This window comes from Chrysochloris asiatica, unplaced genomic scaffold (genome assembly GCF_000296735.1).
Source record: "Chrysochloris asiatica unplaced genomic scaffold, ChrAsi1.0 scaffold00005, whole genome shotgun sequence".
In the NCBI taxonomy this organism is placed as follows: Eukaryota; Metazoa; Chordata; class Mammalia; order Afrosoricida; family Chrysochloridae; genus Chrysochloris; species Chrysochloris asiatica.
Window position 1 is genome coordinate 13,855,995 of NW_006408523.1, and position 17,723 is coordinate 13,873,717.

Genomic DNA, 17,723 nt, shown 5'->3' on the forward strand with positions numbered 1-17,723 from the left:
GCATCCCAGGTGGGTCCCTCCAATGCAAGAGCTTCATGATGAGCTGCCAAGATACACAGACACGTGATGGCTCACATCTTGATCTTCAAAGATCACTTCCTATGTGTGATCTCCCCAACATTATTTAAATCAACTGCCAGAGGACGGGCTGCTACCGTGACACCAACTCAAGGTGCTCTGAGTCTGTAGATTTGTGTAGGCTGCACTGATACACGTGTGAACATCAGAACCATGATGCTGAATGGTTTCTCAGGAGTTCAAAGAAGGTCTTTGATTCCATCGTGAAAGCATCATTCAAGTTTGCAAGGACGATGAGGCAATATGGAAGACTACAGCCGAAAGCTTTTAGGTAAAGTTTGGGAAGTTAAAATGAAGACTAGTTATATTTTATACAATATATACATTTAGATTTAATTTTGAAAGCTGGTACCTCCTACACTTGTTTACTTGGTATTTTCAATTCTTTCCATTTGCAGTGAAGCTGCGTTTGTACTTGTTAGTTCTACATGGTGGCTGTACCTCAGAGGCAAACCCAGCATTTCCTTCTCTCATGGGAAAGAGGACTTCACGGAGCTGTTCTCTAGGTGGACAAAGAAGAGCACAGCCGACCCCACTGAGGGGTCAGGGAGCGTCTACTGGTCAGGCAGTGCAGGCTCCGGAGACTGGGGAGCAGCTCTGTTCATTTTTTCAACTGTGGGAGCTCCTGCTAGGCAAGGCCACCTCATGGGGACCCTTCAAGGCCCTACAGGTCCAAAGTACCGACCCCCGTTTAACTTGACCTCTCCCCGGAATGGGAATATCTGGTACATACAGCACACGATGGGCTCTGGGGGTGCCCCAAGCACAACAGAAACCGTTTGCTGTTTCTTCCTGGCATGTTTTTGTTTTGTTTTTTAAAATGTGTAGTTGTGGAGAAGGGGCACAGCAAAGCATACACGGATCCCACCATTTCTACACGTACAATTCCGTTAATACAGACGACGTTCTTCGAGGCAGGCGACCATCCCACCCTCCTTTTCTGAGCTGCTTCTCCCTCATTAGTACAAACTCACTGAGCCCTGAAGTTCCCATTGAATCTTTCAAGTTCCCATTATAACTTGGATCCCGTGTAGACAGCTCTAATTGAGATGAAATAAAATGTATGCTTTGATGAATAGAGAGCTAATGGTCCTGCCTGTAAACCTTCACTCAATTCATAATAAGAAAAAGAACACGGCAATAAATAATTGTTATTGTGAAGTGTACTTCTGACCCATAGCAACCCAGTATAGGGTTTCTGAGGAGCAGCTGGTAGGCTCGAACCACCGACCTTGCGGTTCAAATGACTTTGCAGTCCAGCATGTTAACCTACAGTGCCTCTCCAGGACTCCAGGATGTAGATACATACTTGATAAATGACTATAAAGTAGACATCATCAATGAGATCACGTCCTAGGTCAAGAAATAAAATTTACCAAGAGCCCTAAGAGTCCCTCAGAGGTTTTTAGTTTTTATGTTAAGCTCCTCCCTTCCTGAAGTCATTGGTCTCCGATTCTGTGCTGCTTACTTAACTATAAATTCCGATGTGAAAGAATTCATTTTGGAGAATGCAGACCAAAAGATAAAGACAGAAAAGAAAAAAAAAAATTGAAGATGTTAACGAAACACATGCAGAGTTTAACTGAACAAAATGTTAAAGCTGGCTATCCTTAAAACCATGTATTGCCTCTTATCCTTGTCTTGTTGTTAAGTGCTGTTGAGTCAGTTATGACCCATAGCGACTCTGTATAGGGTTTCCAAGGAGCGACTGGTGAGCTTGAACCACCAACCTTCTGATTCAAATGAATTTGCAGTCCGGCGCATTAACCCACAGCACCATACCAGGAGCCGGCTGCTTATCAGGAGCAACGTAAAAATCACACCAGACAGACAGACTGAGACAGACACAATGGGAGAGCAAGGGATAGAGAGACGCAGGTAATTGTTGTACTCACCACAGGGCGAGTCGCTGCTCAATTTCCTTGAGAAAACTAGTGTGGAATCTGTGCAAAGGTTCAAAATTCGGGAATATGAGACTTTTCAATGTTTCGGGCATGGAGTCCTCTTTGCTCACGGTGCTCTGAAACCACTGAAAGAGCAGAGTGGACACACTGAGAAGCCTAGAGATGAATGGTGAGTAGCTCTTCAGAACTACCGCTATGACCAGATGCACTTGGGGAACAAATGACTTCCCTGTTGGCTTTTTAATGGCAGGGAAGTCAGCATCACCGCCCTGCCCCACACAGGCGTACACAAGCATTTTACAACACGTGCATTTTTCCAAGCCTTTCTTGAATTAGACAGCAATGAGAAGCACCTGCTCTTTCTGAAATCTGTTAACCAATCACTCATTTAAGCCATGACATTTTTTTTTTTTTAAAGGAAAACATACAAACAACGTTTATATGTCAAGTTCACTGACAAAATGTTTATATCACTTGATGACTCTCTGCCCCCTAAAACTGTCTTCTGAACTGAAGGTTGGTTTGAACCACAAGGTTAGCAGTTCAAATTCACCAGCCGCATCTTGGAAACCCTCTATAGGATCGCTATGAATTGGAACCGACTCCAAGGCACTTAACTACCACCAGTTCATTAACGATAGTTACATCACTTTGTGACTCTCTGCCCCTTAAAGTTCGCGTGTGTGTCAGAGTTACTGTGGTCTTTTTAAGACGTCCTGGTGGCACAGTGGGTTAAGTATTGAGCTGGTCCATGAAAGAAAGAGGACGCTGTCCACTCCTGGAAACCCTATGGAGCAGGTAGGAGATGGGTTGTCCATTTGATCTCATATAGAGAAAACATCTGATGCTCAAGGTGGGCATTCTTTATTAAATGAGTTAAACTGTTGTTTAAAGACTTCTGGGAGCAGTTCCAGTGGAAGGCCTAAAAGTTGTTTCCAGACAACAGACTGAGGGGTTCCTCCAGCCTCAATGTATTTTCCAGAGTCTAGTTTCTAATAAGAATTTGAAGTTCTGTTCCACATTTTTTCCTCTTTTGAATAAGTCCCATCTATTGGAGCCAGGAGTAGGCAACCACTCTAATCCAAATCCCCATTCTGACAACTCGCTGAGTCTTCATTTATTTACGATCCCTCAGGACCTCTGCCTCATTCCATCTCTATCCCTTTGTTAAAACACTGAGGATGACTGTGGTCAAACAGGGTGACAAAGTGACCTCTGCCGTGGTACAAAGTCAGTCAGCTCACCCAGGTGAGTTGGGGTTTGACTCTACAAATGTTTACGGAGCATCTACTGAGGACCCAGCATAAAACAGATCTCCCCAGTACTAGGATCTCCATGAATTCCCCTCTCAAAAGGACTGCTTCTTCCCCAGAACCCAAAGGGTTAGCAAAATACCCTGAATGAGTTTCTAAGACTGAAGAGGATGGGTTAAAATAATAAAAGGCAGTCTCCTGGTAGCTTCTGCAGACAGGGCTCATTTTATTATAAAAATATAAAATGAGGCTTCTCCTTGCCTCTGAGCAAAAAGAAGTGGTTCCATCTGACAATGGGGAAAACGTGAAACGGTTCGGGTTCAGTGCGTGCAGACAGCTAATGTTTCCTTTTCACTTTCTCCACTTTAAAATCTTGCTTCCTTTGCCCTTAAAAATTCATAATTATAAATGTTTTATAGTGAAGATGACAAATGAAATACAGCACAAAAGCTTAATTTCTATAAGCCAGGACCAAATCCTTTTAATTGGGAGCCAGAACGCCCAATGTTTAATTCATGACAGGCCTTCTCATAAAGCAGAGTTATTAGAGATAAATGATGTAATCCAGTATTTTTGGGGGAAATGCTAAACATACCGAAGTGATGACTTCGAGGTCCTTCAGATAGGTTCTCTCAGTGGTGGACACTTCCTTAGCAATGAAGTATGCTTTGTCAGTTGGGAATCTCTGAAAAATTCATAAAGAGAAATAAGATATCCTAATCATTCTGAAGTATACATCTCTAGGCATATCCTGATTATAAGAAATCCCTGACTGAAGTGACATATTTATGATTTATGATTTTTACACTGGTACCAAGACTAAACTCCTCTTGTGTATATGTGTGTGAGATGATACAGTTTAAGAGAATGGATTGCTGTGGGGAGAAGATAGTTTAGGAATGTTTCCTTTCATGTCAAGATCAACATCCTTCACCACTGGGCACCAGAAAATCTGATTAATTCGTGAAGTGACAGAGTGATGTAGTTTTCCAGGAAATCAATGCAAGAGAAAAGGTAATGCCCTTTGTTCTAGTTACCATGGAGTTATGGTGTAGCGCTGTAGGATTAGCACTGGACTGCTAACCCAAAGGTCGGAGGTTCAAACTTACCAGCTGCTCCTCTGAAACCCTAGACAAACTTGCTATGAGTTGGAACTCAAAGGCATTTAACAACCACCACCATGAACTGTCAGTGTTGGTACCTGAGAAATGGAAGTTATGTTGTTCATAGAAATACAAATGGCAGCTGGTTGTCAAGGGGCACCCTGGCAAGCAGCCTGCCATCTACCAGCTGGTGATGCCATTGTGATGTGATTCTCTGGAGAGAACCAGCAGGGTGGAGCAGGCCAGCCATGAGGTTTTGCAAGCCCATTGTTGCCCGCCATCTTGCCGGGACCCATGGGTACCTTTCTGCGGATGTCCTCCTCGTCTTCTGTCCTTGGGCACGCCTGGTCATTCAGCAGCGGGCTGACCAAGGGAGAGGCCTGCTTGGTGTCGGGGCTCAGGTTGGGAGATAAGGTCACGTTGGCAGGCGCAGCCCCACCCTGTGAGTTGACGGACAGTTCTGAAAGGTGGGGGCTACCAGTCAGGGAGCCTGTTTGGGGATGAGAGGTTTTAAAGAAAGAAAGAAAGAAAGAAAAAAGTAATTCCTTCTGGGGCCTGGTTTCCATTGACAATTTTCCCCTTCTTACATCTTTAGAACCTTGACTATTTTAGGGCAAACTTAATGCTCTTAATTATTTTCTAGTTGTGCTTTTTTGTTCCCTTCTAAAGTTGGAGTTGCCATATAGTTCAGCTACTGTATAGTAGGTGGGTCTCTGTTATGTAATTAACAAGGTACAGAATTCTGCCTAGAGCACAATTACAATAGTTTAAATGGATAGTGTATCCCAAATGGAATTTCCATCTCTTGACTACTGCCTTTGCTGCTAAGAATTATTCAAGAAAGACACAGTGTCTACATCACAAGGAGACATGGGGGAATGACTAGAGAACAGAACTAGACAAGAGGGATCTACGTATCTGGTGTACTGAGGACACACTACGTCATATAACGTGGGGGTCACAGCTAACGGAGGTCAAGCAACTAACTCCCCATTCTACAAAGAACAGAAGCAAGCTTATTGTACCTGGTGATGTCACTCCGTGTCTCTCACTGTTTGGGGCAGAAATACTCACATCACATTTACATGCAAAAATGATCATTGGGAAAAAACAAAAAACTGCAAAGCTCGAGTTCATCATATTTTCACCATTCCCTCTGATGGTGGAAAAGCGACAGGTAATGAATGATTCCTCCAAAAAGGACAATATAGTAAATCACGTGGAAATTCTACATTACCCTTCACGAAGTCAGCCGAGGTAGAGGTTTTGCCAACGTAATGCAGTTTGTCTATCTTAACTTATTGAAGCTAAGTGGGGTGTCTCAAAAAACGACTTCTAACTTAATGCCGTTTCTCCCCAAGACTGACGTTTTTCATTCGAATGCAGGCTTGCTAGAACTAAGACTAGGTGAACGAAATGGAAGTACCTTGTAGGCCTGTCTGCTAACGTATTAGAGAAGGACCCTTTGAAAGTTTTCTGCACCATTCAGTAGACAATTAGGTGAGTGCAGTTCCCTGGAGGTGCCTCCATGCCCCCTACATGTATTCTCTCCCTCTGGAGTCGGGAATTGAAAATGATGAGCCAACACAACCTAGCATGGAGTTGGTAAGGTGGATACCGTGAATATACTTCCAGTATGAGCAAACTGTGGAGAAGCTCCCACGCCACACCACCACCTCAGGTCCCAGGTGCACCGGTCACTTCAGCTACTGCATCATCCACACAGGTGTGAAAAGCTACCACGCCCAGAAAACCAACAAAAAGATGTCCTGCCCATGGACTATTATGGGGTCAGTACAATGATCCTTAAATAAGAAGATTAGAAAATGGGAGGAAAAGGCGGATTCAAGAAGTTCCCACTTTCAGAATCTCTGAGAATTATTTCAGTGAAATGAAGACCTAGTGTTAGTCAAAGACCCATCACCCCACACACCACCAGACCCAGTCAAACCCGGAGAAAAAGGCCAGAAATCGCTTCACAAATGTCAATTTTATTGACACTAGTACACAAGTGAATACAATAGTTTCAAAATAATTGGAACCTGTCAAATAGAAATCCTGAAAAAACAATTAGAACTGCAATTGTCTCCAAGTACTACACTATTCTTTTATCACAAAAAGAACAATGTTATCACTGTAAATAGGAATTAGAAAAAAGGAAAAACTGGCAGTCTGTCCAGAGATTAAAAACATTTCATGCATTTGTGAGTTGCTGTTTCAGAGTTACTTTTTCGTATTTGTCCATCTTAATCTGGCCAACTCGGAGGCTTACCTGGCGCCCTCAGACTGTGCGTGGGATGAGGGAAGGCAGTGATAGGGTGGCATGCTGGGACTGGAGTTTACAGAAAGGACATTCACCTCCTCATTGCAAGAGTTGGAACCAAAGAAAAACACCAGTTAGAAGGCTAACTTGCTTGAAGGGGGTCAGTGGGGTGTGAGGAAGGGGGAAAATTAGACAGTAGGCAGTGCCCAGCAACAGAACACACACACACACACACACACACACACGGCCCCACTACAAGGGAGTGAGAATCATGGTAAGCACGCTCAAATACAACCACTGCCACCACAGAAGGTTGGAACCCCTGAACTCCACCAGGGAACACTTGTGAAAGAACAGGCTGAGGGGACAAGATAGCATGGTGGGAAGAGAGAGGCCTCGCTACCAAGAAGGCATGGTGAGTTTCAGAGATGGCAGCCACGGACAATTGGCAGACTCCCCACTTGACTCAGGCAGAATTCAGAAAAAGGAACCCTAAATGTGAACTTCATGAGAACCTGATAAAACACAGTAAAATGCAGGCCAGTCTCACAGACTAGTGGGCAAAAGCCTGCTAATTTCGCTTAAGTGTAGACTAAAGACCACACACGTGTAACCACCTGCTTTAGGGCAGGCATGGGAGGCAACCAAATTGGCTTGGCCAATTTCTTTGTCCCAAGAGGCTACTTATGCTGACTTTGTATATATTCAAAAGGTCTAGGAAAGAAAGAACAATGTGTATATACACCAATAAATATCAACAAGTCTGGCCTGGAAATCGATCAGCAATTCTAAGTAAAGGAGAAGATTGAAACTGTGAAGTTCTATTTTGCTCATTTAATCCATGTCCCTTGAGAATAGCCCCCCATCCCTTCCTCCTCCTCCCCTTCCAAGAGAAACTACTGCAAGTTTTAAAAATAACCATTAATAGGCATCATGGTCCAAATAGAAATATGTAGCTCATTTACTATTCAGCAATCAATGAGATGTGCTGACAAGGGCAATTAGTAGAATCCGGCAGCTTGATGAGTAATTAAAATTCTCTTTGACTTGGAGCCAGAGTTTGAGGCAACACAGTGTACAGTATTTTCATGCAAATAAAGAGTGGATTATACAGTTTTACACAAAACGCCAGTTTCCTACGTATGCTATGGGTGTTAAAATCACGTGCACATTGTGTGGGCACGTTTTATGTTTAAAAACATGGTTTTTGTATGGGACCTGCCCTCAGGGATGTGTAAAAAGTTACGTTTGAGGTAAGGCAGTGTACAAGTCAACAGCATTATTAGAATTGTTGACCTGTATAGGGTTTCCAAGGAGCGGCTAGTGGGCGTGAACCATCAGCCTTGTGATTAGCAGTCCAGTGCTTAACTACAGGTTACCAATTTTCATGGAAGTAGTTCATTTGCTGTGGGACGAAATGAGCCCTCATGATTCTGACAGACGTGGTTACGAATCGGGCTGCTATCCTCAGGGTTGGTAGTTCGAAACTACCAGCCGTTCTGCAGGAGAAAGATGAGGCTTTCTGCTCCCGTAAAGATTTACAGCCTCAGAAACCCTGTACAGGGTCGCTATGAGTCGGGACCGACTCCACAGCACGTAACAACAACAACATAGCTCCTGTTGAGACCATGCTGTCTGTCATCAGCTTTGAAGGTACAACAGGAGGGAGCTATGAGAGAGGCCTCTGCTACTCTAGGAATGCGTCAATGTCCGGGTATTTTTATCGCTTTGTTTCCCTTTATTGAAAGTTTAAAAACTCCAAATCCATTGCTGATGAGTGAATTCCAACTCCTGGCAACCCCATATGTGACGCCATAGAGACCTGCTCTATAGATTGTCCTGGTGTGGCGCTGTGGGTTAACGCGCCAGACTGCAAAGCCGTTTGAACTGTAAGGTTGGCAGTTCAAGCTCACCAGGTGTGCCTCGGAAACCCTATACAGGGTCGCTATGGGTTGGAACCGACTCAGTGGTTGTCTTGGCTGTCATCTTTGTAGAAGTAGCTCACCAGCACTGTCTTCTGTGGCACTCTTGGATGGGTTTGGACGGCCAACCATTCATTTGGTTGCTGAGACTAAAGTGTTAGTGGCACTCAGGGATTTTATTCACTTATTAATAAAAACTTTCGTTTGCCAAAGGTCTCTAGATAAATTCTTTATGAGGACCCTTTGAAAAAGCACCTGGACATTAAGGCAAAAGAAACATTTTTCTTAAGAAATTAGAAAAAGATTAGTCATACCCGGAAAGTCTGGGAGCTTCTATTTTTTTCCCCCTTGTTCAGAAATTACTCTTTTTTAAAAGGCATTTAATTATGGTTTAAGGAGCTCTGGTAGCGTAGTGGTTATGAATCGGGCTGCTAATCTCAAGGTCAGCAGTTCGAAACTACCAGCTGTTATGTGGGAAAAAGATGAGGCTTTCTGTTCCTGTAAAGATTTACAGCCTGGGAAACCCTGTACAGGGTCGCTATGGGTCGGAACCGACTCCACGGCACATAACCACCACCACCAGTTATAGTTTGGGTTAATAACTCTCAAATGCTTCACCTCTCCCCAGTGATTTCAGGATACCGAGAGTCTCCTCTCTCGTTTCATCTACAGTGAAGGGCTGAGTACTGGGAATCCCTTCACTCACACAGGTCTCACGGGAAGCATTTCTGGTCATTGCTGTTAAAAATCCCTTTAAATGTATACATTCTCATGGCACAATTATGGAACCTCATATTAGTTCAGCCATATTTATGGATTTCAATTTATCACACAGTCCAGAAACCGGCTGAGGCTCTCTTATCTTTTTTCAATTTAAAATCCATTCATAATTCCGCCTTCCTGCCTGCTCTGGAGAAGCTAAATTTGCATCACCCTGTCCCTTGCTCAGCTCCTCATCAGCGGTATAGAAATACTTTAGGATGACAGTTCTGATCAAGCCAAAACTCTGTTTTTCTTCTTCCCCCTTTAGGATTGAACATGAGGCACATACTAAATCATCTACCTCCTCAGATTTTTAAAAGCTTAAGGACAAAGTGACAAAATTCTGGTAAAAGAGAATTTTCTATTTTTCAAGTACTAAAAATGGTCTTTCTCATATTTAGCTCAAATTTTTTTTCTATGTTTCAAACTGGTCAATGTATTACTGGTCATCTTCATTTAAAAATCTGATAGTAAGTTTTTAAATAGTAATTCACAGTATTATTAAACATGTAAGAATGAGAATATTGATGAAAACCAGGATATTGGCTGCTTTCTCAATTCCTTTTTTCAAAATAGAAAAGTTATTTTTAAAAGTATCTGTCTGTGCTGTCTACAGAGTTCTGGTGTAGAGCTGTAGGAGAAGCATGGACCGTGAGGTCAGTTTGAACCTCAAGGTCAGTGATTCAAACCCACCAGCTGCTCCTCAGAAACCCTATGCAGGGTTGCTATGAGTTGGAATCGACTGTGTGTCGGAACTGACTCAATGGCATGCTCTTGTCTACGGTATTCATCCAAATACGATGATTTGTTTTGCAACTTCTCGGTGCCCCTATGTGCCATTTTTTGTCTTCCTATTTCTTGGCTCAAAAATACAGGAGATTTTATCCCTGTGTGCCTAAAGTATGCTCCAAAGGCGCGCGTAGAAAATACATTACACCCGCTGCAGGTTTAATTATTATTATTTTTTTAAAGGCCCTTTTTAAAATCCAGACTCTTTCTCGTAGAATACAATGAAATCTCTCAAGAGCTTATCTGCACTTGAAGGCCAGTTAGCAAAGCGCTCAGTTGAAGACTGAAAAGGAAGTTTTCTGCATAGCAAGATTCACTACAGTTGAACGTCTAAGTTGGTTCACCCCAGCCCCGAACAGAGTATCTGACAAAAGCTGGTGGTCTTGTATTGAAATGACAAGGTCCTGCAAGAAAAACCAGGTTATAGGGTTACCAATGTGGTGGGGGTGTCCTATTCTGCTTAACTTAAGCTGCTGAGGGTAGTGTATACGTACTTCTTAGACCAAGCTCCTTTGAGAAAAGTTTTACAAGCTGAGCATCAACTGAATAGCTCATCAGCAAGCAATTCAGGAAAGCAACTGCAATGCAACTTGCAGGAAAATAAAGAGAAGTGCCACTCATGGAGACATGCCCACAAATGCATGTGCTCATGGGAAAAAGAAAACCGAAAGGTCTCCTCTGTCTGAATATGGCGGTAGAAGTGCTGGTGGTGGCGGTGGCAGTATTTGGGTTGGGGAATATGGTGCTTCGTACCAATGAAAAATACCATCTTGGACTCAGGACAAAGCTCCAGCCATCAGTGGGACAGAACAGTTAAACCATTGAGTTTTTACAGCAAGATACCTGTTAGGACAAGTAAAAGCCTCTTCAGTTTAGACAAACAAGAGATATTAATAGCGTGCATAACTGTTACATGAACTTGGCTTTCCATGCTTGAAGAGTCACCAAGCTCATCATTATTGGAGAAGCCAGCAATCTTTCCAGTGGTATAAATCCATGCTTTATTGAGATACCGCACCCTTAGGCAGTGGAGGGAGAAGGGAGCCAGACAGTATCTGTGCGAGCCTACATCTTGGGTATATATCCAAACTAAAGCCAGCTTACTAGCCAGGAGAAGCCAACTAGGGCTCAGTGAGACACGGTCTTTCCTGTGCCCTCATCTATCCCTCTTCCCAAACAAAGCAAATACACAACTAAATCTTCTGATATGATCTACGTAGAGTTTTCTGGTCCTCATTTAAAGGGGTTTTCACATTCAAGTGATAAAGCCAAATCCTTAGGGGTGATCATCTAAGCTCCCGAACGTAAGCTACAGCCACAGATGCTTTCTGTTCCAATGAGACCATTCCTCTGAATACAGTGATCCTGCTAACTTCCCCAGACCTGTCCCCCACTGCCCTGCCCTCAGGACAAAGTGCAGGCCTCACCAGAAGATGAAGTCAGAAAAGTTACCAGTTACTGGGGAGTCGACTCTGTCTCGGAGCAACCGTGTGTATGTCGGAGTGGAACCGTGCGCCACAGGATTTTCAACGGCTTTTCAGGCTTTTCTTCCAAGGCATCTCTAGGTGGACTCAAACCGCAGACCTTTCGGTTAGCAGGTGAGTGTATGATCTCTTTGTAGCCCCAGGGGCTCCATCAGAAAAGTAAACTCTTGTCACCTTCTACTTCCCCACCCTTAGTGAAAGATGGTCTAAATTGACCATTAGTGAGCAAGATCACTGCATTCTATGAGAAACAGGTATTCCAAGTACAAATTGGTTTCAGCAGTGTTAAAAGGGGAAAAACCAAAAAACAAAACAAGATCAGACAGTGCTCCAATAATGCAGGTAACAGAAGATACACCATGCTTTGAGGATAAAGTCAGGACACTGGGGTGGCGTGGGGTGTGGTAGGGTGGGGGTGTGGAGGGAGGGAGGGAGGGGAGCTTTTCTCCCAGATAGGTACATGCTGACAAAACAGTGCATACAATGGAACAACAGAAAAATGTTTTCTCCAGTTTATTAAACAAATGACAAAAATGAGAATGAAGTCCCCAGCCTTTTTTTTTTTTCAAACTTTCAAATTCATTAGATGTATTAGACATTCTGATTAGAGTATTATTAAATCTATAGTATTAAATATACACATAGAGAGAATAGATGGGAATTGGATTAATAATTTAGGCCAAGCTTGTGAAATTTGGTTAGTTGGGTTGTCAGATCAACTTTCCAGGCAGAAAGGGGATGAAAGTCAGGAATTTGTCCATCAGCCATTTTCAGAGCTTATGGAGAAAGCAGCAGGTCTGAGTTCTTAACTGTGGAAGATTCAGCTTCAGTCTCTCTATTGGTCCCTGCAGCCACAGTGACACAAGCTTGCTTTCTTACAAAGGAAACTGAGGCCCAGGAAAAAGGAGTTGTTAGTCCAATCTGAGATGCCATAAAGCTTGTCAGTGAGCCGCAACACTGGGTTCAAGATGACTCTTCCACTTTTGCCTCCTTTAGTGCTGCTGGAAAACCCAGGTTCATCGAAAATAAAATAAAACCCAAACCAGCTGCAGAGCCAATTCTGACTTACAACCACCCCACGCATGCAGAGTAGAATTGCTCTATACGGTTCGTTTTAGCTCTGACCTTTGGCAGAAGATCACCATGCCTTTTTTCCAAGGGACCTCTGGTTTAGACTCACCAACCTTTCAGCTAGTAGTGGAGTGATTAACCGTCTGTGCCACCCAAGACATTTTAAAGAACCACAATGGTACAGGGCCAACCAGTGTTTAGTTCTATTGTCCATAGGATCACTATGAGTAGGAACCAACTCAATGGCGCCTAAGAACAACAATCTAAATACACCAGGTACCACTACAATCCACATCTCTTACTCAGAATGTAAAGTGAATCACTGTAAAATGTCCTCACTGCACAAACACACACAGGTGGTCCTGGCTCCCTGCTCCTTCGTGCCCTTGCTTTAAGTTCGTTTGCATTTTTGCACTGATTTCAAACTACTTGTCAGCATCCTGAATTCACTGGACTGGGCCTGGCTGAAGATCAAGTATCACTCAGGTCCAAGGTCCAAGAGAGCACTGGGAGCATCAGTCCACTTAAAACAGCCTGGTAACAGCTGAGTGTTAATCCTTGTGATGTTCACATACACACCTGTCCCATGACACAGCAGTGCAACCTGACCTAGAACTGCCACTAAGCCGTGAATGAACTGTCCTCACTTGAAGTCATAATCAATCACCAGAGACCAAGGCTGAAGGCTCAGTTTCCAGAGCTAAGTCTGTGCTTTCAGTCTACCCCCATGGAGAGCATCCTGAACAAATCAGAATCAACTGCACTTTTCAAGCTCCAAAAGATTATTTCCTAAATCTTCCAACAGGGTGAACAGGTTTCACTGGAGGAATGTGGAATTCCTGGTACCAGAGATTGTGACTCTGTTTCCTTGTAGTGTTGTGCTGTCTGTTTCATCAAGTGAAACCTGTTTCTCATAATCAGAGTCCATCCTCTTCCACCCAACATATACCTGTCCTGTATTAAGCACTCATAAGGGAAACACTCAGAAACCTCTTTTGCATGTAATCAAGGAAGACAACAAGCAGCCACATACATATCCCAACAGGTGACCAGCAGGCCACATTTTGATCTTGGAAGCCTGTAACTCTAAGCCAAATCATTACATGGAGCAGTTAAAAAGGGAATTGCTACCTTAAGTCATGTGTTAATTTTGGTCTAAAAGTCTGGGCTTCATTTTAAATGCTAGCAACTGGTGTTAGAGGTATGCACAAGTGTTCACTAGAGACCTAGTTTCCCTATATTATATTTCACTCAATTAAACAGAAACAGATGGAATTAGACTAACAAGGAAAAAAGTACCACCCGCGAATTCTTTAAAGCCACCAGAGCAAATTTCTTTAATCACTTGCTGCCCAGATACATCCATTCAGCGGCACTTTTCCTACATGCGTTCTTATGGGTCTGGCTAACAACCTGGACTGTAAAACTCATCACACAGTTATCAGCACTGGCTAATTTTTGAATTTTTCATCTCTTGTAGGTTCAGAGAAACCAGCTCAATGACCAAGATTGGCTGGCTCTTACAGTCTGATCTGTACAGTTTAGCAGCAGTAAAATCAGCTCAGGACCTGAAATTAGAGGAAAGTTATCCTAAGACTAAGTAAGCCTCAGATTCTTAGAGAAGGAATGCTTAAGACTCCAAGGGAGAAGATCTAAGGAAAAACAAAAAACAAAGTCTTTCTAGGAAATGTGACATTCTGGCTAACTGGACTAAGGGCACAGAAGTGATTAAGGAAACAAAAAATAAAACTGATGGTTCAGGAAGTCTCAGATTACTCAATGAAGTCTGGGTCTACCTGGAACCCAATCACTGGCTAATGATTAAAGTTCCTTTCAGCCTATTTGGTTTTGAAATATGGAGAATATGTTAATGATTAAAAGCATAGGAACATGGATTATGGATATGAAAAGGGAATTTGTATGCAAGTTAACAAGTTTTAACTACATTTAAAATGCCAATTTAATTATTTGGGGTTTTTTTTGTGTGTGTTTCCACCTCCTCCCCCTCCTTTTCTTTAGAAATTGTTTGACAACTGAACAAAATGATGCCGGGATTAATAGACAAGTCAAGTTTCTGGTTCAAATTCAGAGCAGACTGGATTGTGTGAGTGTTTAGAGGTTCAGACAGTTCGGTTTTTAGTTTCTGCAAGGCTTGTTTTTTTTAGCATTCCTTGGTTTAAATCTTCAAAGAAGTACTTGAGAATAAAATGGGAATTATTCACATTTTAAGAACAGGCCACGCAGCACAATTTGGTAAGATAAATGCATGAGAAATTCTCCAATATGAATCACATATGTAGGGAAGAATCTGGCCCACAGACTTCCTTTAATTAAATGCCTGTCTAATAAAAATCTTGTCAATGGTGTACAGATGGCTGCCAAAGAGACCGAAGCAATTCACTTTAAGTTCTGCAACTCATTACATACATCTCCTCATGCTAGAAATTCTTGCATTTTTACTTTGTCCTTAAGAAGCAGCCGCAGAAGCAACACAAAAGGGTCTACAGTTTACATATTTTGAAATAATATCCAACAACAGAAGACAATATGAATGCCAGGAAGCCCTTCAAGAGCCCTGAGTGGCTTCAAGATTTGTTTCTAGATCTAGTTTCTAGATTCATCATTTCACTGACCAGTCACAGAAAGTCCATTCTCTGCAAGCTCATCTTCCTTGATGATTAAGGAGACCGTTAGAATAGCTCTTGTCTTAGAAAAATTGATTGACAGCTCTAGAGAAACGCCTTTGGAAGTTGGAATGAATGCACAGGTCTTGAATCTCTGCTGTCTGTTAATTATATCCATCCCAACAACTGTTCCCCTCTAAGCTTAGTTCAACTTTACGCATTTGTGTGCCCTTCTTAGGCCATGCAGTGAAACTTCAGAGACAAGACTTGGGTACAGAGTCTTGCAAAAGTCAAGAACAGGGAAGGTGGGATGGAGGAGGCTGTAGCTTTTCCTGAGCTTTGCACACACTGGGCAGACCTGTTCCACCAGGCTCCAAGAATGCTTATTACCCCACTTTCTGACCAATGTTCTGGAATCTTTTCTAGAGTCCTGAAAGCACCCCTAGAAGCAATTAGCAAATATTCTCTCTGCACATGAGGAAATGTGCCTCTTGAAGAAAGCGTTCTGTCTATAGTATGCCTGTCCGACTCATGCCAACTCTGTGCATTTCAGAGCAGAACTGTGCTCCATAAGGTTTTCAGTCGCTGATTTTTTGGAAGTAGATTGCCAGACTTTTCTTTCAAGGTGCTCCTAGGTGGACCTGAAACTCTAATCTTTCTGTTAGAAGCTGAGTGTGTTAACTACACCACTTCTTCAATTTTAAGCACCGCTAGTGTAGTGGTTACGAATGGGGCTGCAAAACTCAAGGTCAGCAGTTCAAAACTACCAGCCGTTCTGTGGCAGAAAGATGAGGCTTTCTGCCCCTGTAAATATTTATAGCCTCGGAAACCCTGTACAGGGTCGCTGAGTCAGAACACCTCCACCAGTTACACCAATCAGCAGGGTTGTTGATTTCATAAATATTGGCCAAGATGCAAAGATCGAATTGCTTGACTGGTACAAAACCAGTGAGAAAACAACAACAACAACAACCCATGAGCAGTTATAAAAGTGGGTCTTGTCAATAAAGAAATAAGTATACCTCTATTAGTCAGTTGCTTTTAAAACTCTACAGATAAAATCTCTTCTTTAGGAAAAAACAAAGCACAACAATCATTGGAGTACGTTTAGCATTAGAGGTTTACATTGGATGATTTGCATTATGTGCCAGGCAAGTTAATACTACCTGTTGTTCATTCGTATGTCATTCTCAGACTGCTGTACAAGTATAATTCCAAGACTCATTGGAACACAAGTAAACCACAGGATTCTACAGCCAATCTGCCTTAATCACATGTGACTATATTGTTAGATAGCAAATTCACATTTAAATCCCAAACAGAATATGCAAAAACTTGTTATAACTGCAAAAATTCCACAATATAAAGAATAGTATTCATGACTACCAATTACGGATTTATGATTGCCTAAGAAAAATCTTGGGGGAAAGATGAGGCTTTCTGCTCCCGTAAAGATTTATGGCCTTGGAGACCCCATTACAGGGTCACTATAAGTAGGAACCGACTCCACAGCACACTACCACCACCACCACCACCACCACCAAGTACAGTCTACATGATCCTTGGTCTCCAAATCTGATGATTTAGGAATCCACAGGAATCTATCAAATTAAAATACTGAATCAAAAGTTCCCGGTCCTGCAGGATGCCACATAATGTCAAAAGCTGGTGACCGACTTCTAGTCCCAGCCTTGCTGTGTAGCAGTTGAATGACTGAGAAATCACATCGCCTTCCAGACCAAGTCTTCTCATCCAGAAAATAAAGGTTTGCCCTAGATGATCCCCCAGGGGCCCTTATAATTTTAAAGTTCTATGATTATGTTAAAGATATGAATCAAGAGTAAGACGTGAATTAGACTACTTCGATGAACATCTTTCCAGCGATTCAATACTCAGTTTGATTCATCAATCATGCACTGAATCAAATGATTAGGAAAGTAAGATTTTAAAAAGTTTATATGAACATGGATTAACTCTTCAGAATCTTTAAAATAGACATACAGAATCATTGTGAGCCACTGGGTCAGTCAAGACTCCTATGTGACATACGGCTGCCAAATTCTACTCAATTTCTTAAACATGTTTGGCTCTTGCTCTGTGAAAAAGTCATATGATGAATCTAGTAAGGTCACTAGCTTGGTGGCACGTCAAGGATGTACCATAGTTGCAACTCTTGTCAATTAATCTGGTAGTTATTTTGGAGCTACAAGTTCTAACTATACAATTGATCTTTGAAAGTGCCCAAGACGACACAGTACCAAATAACAATGAACGAGGAAGGTCTTTCATTTGCGCTGCCCTTCTTACTCTACAAGCAGACCACATGTTCAGCTAACACTTTCAACACAGTTCTAGATTCTAGAAGGCAGACTGGCCTGGCAGAGAAGTGACCCTGGCTGCCCAGTAGAATTTTCTGGAAGTCCCTGAGGTACTCTACACCAATTCCATCAACATTTCTGGAGCCAGAGCC

The 17,723-nt window shown here is 42.5% G+C and overlaps 1 protein-coding gene across 1 annotated transcript in view; it reads right to left on the reverse strand.

The window, feature by feature from the left end:
* The window catches only part of FARP1 (FERM, RhoGEF (ARHGEF) and pleckstrin domain protein 1 (chondrocyte-derived)), a 307,399-nt gene that overhangs the window by 57,138 nt on the left and 232,538 nt on the right, over positions 1-17,723 (reverse strand). The window contains exons 13-15 of the mRNA XM_006831984.1: positions 4,641-4,828; positions 3,831-3,920; positions 1,974-2,107 (exon numbers count right to left, since the gene is read on the reverse strand). Coding sequence (XP_006832047.1) covers positions 1,974-2,107; positions 3,831-3,920; positions 4,641-4,828 — 412 coding nt within the window. The remainder of the gene's footprint in view (positions 1-1,973; positions 2,108-3,830; positions 3,921-4,640; positions 4,829-17,723) is intronic.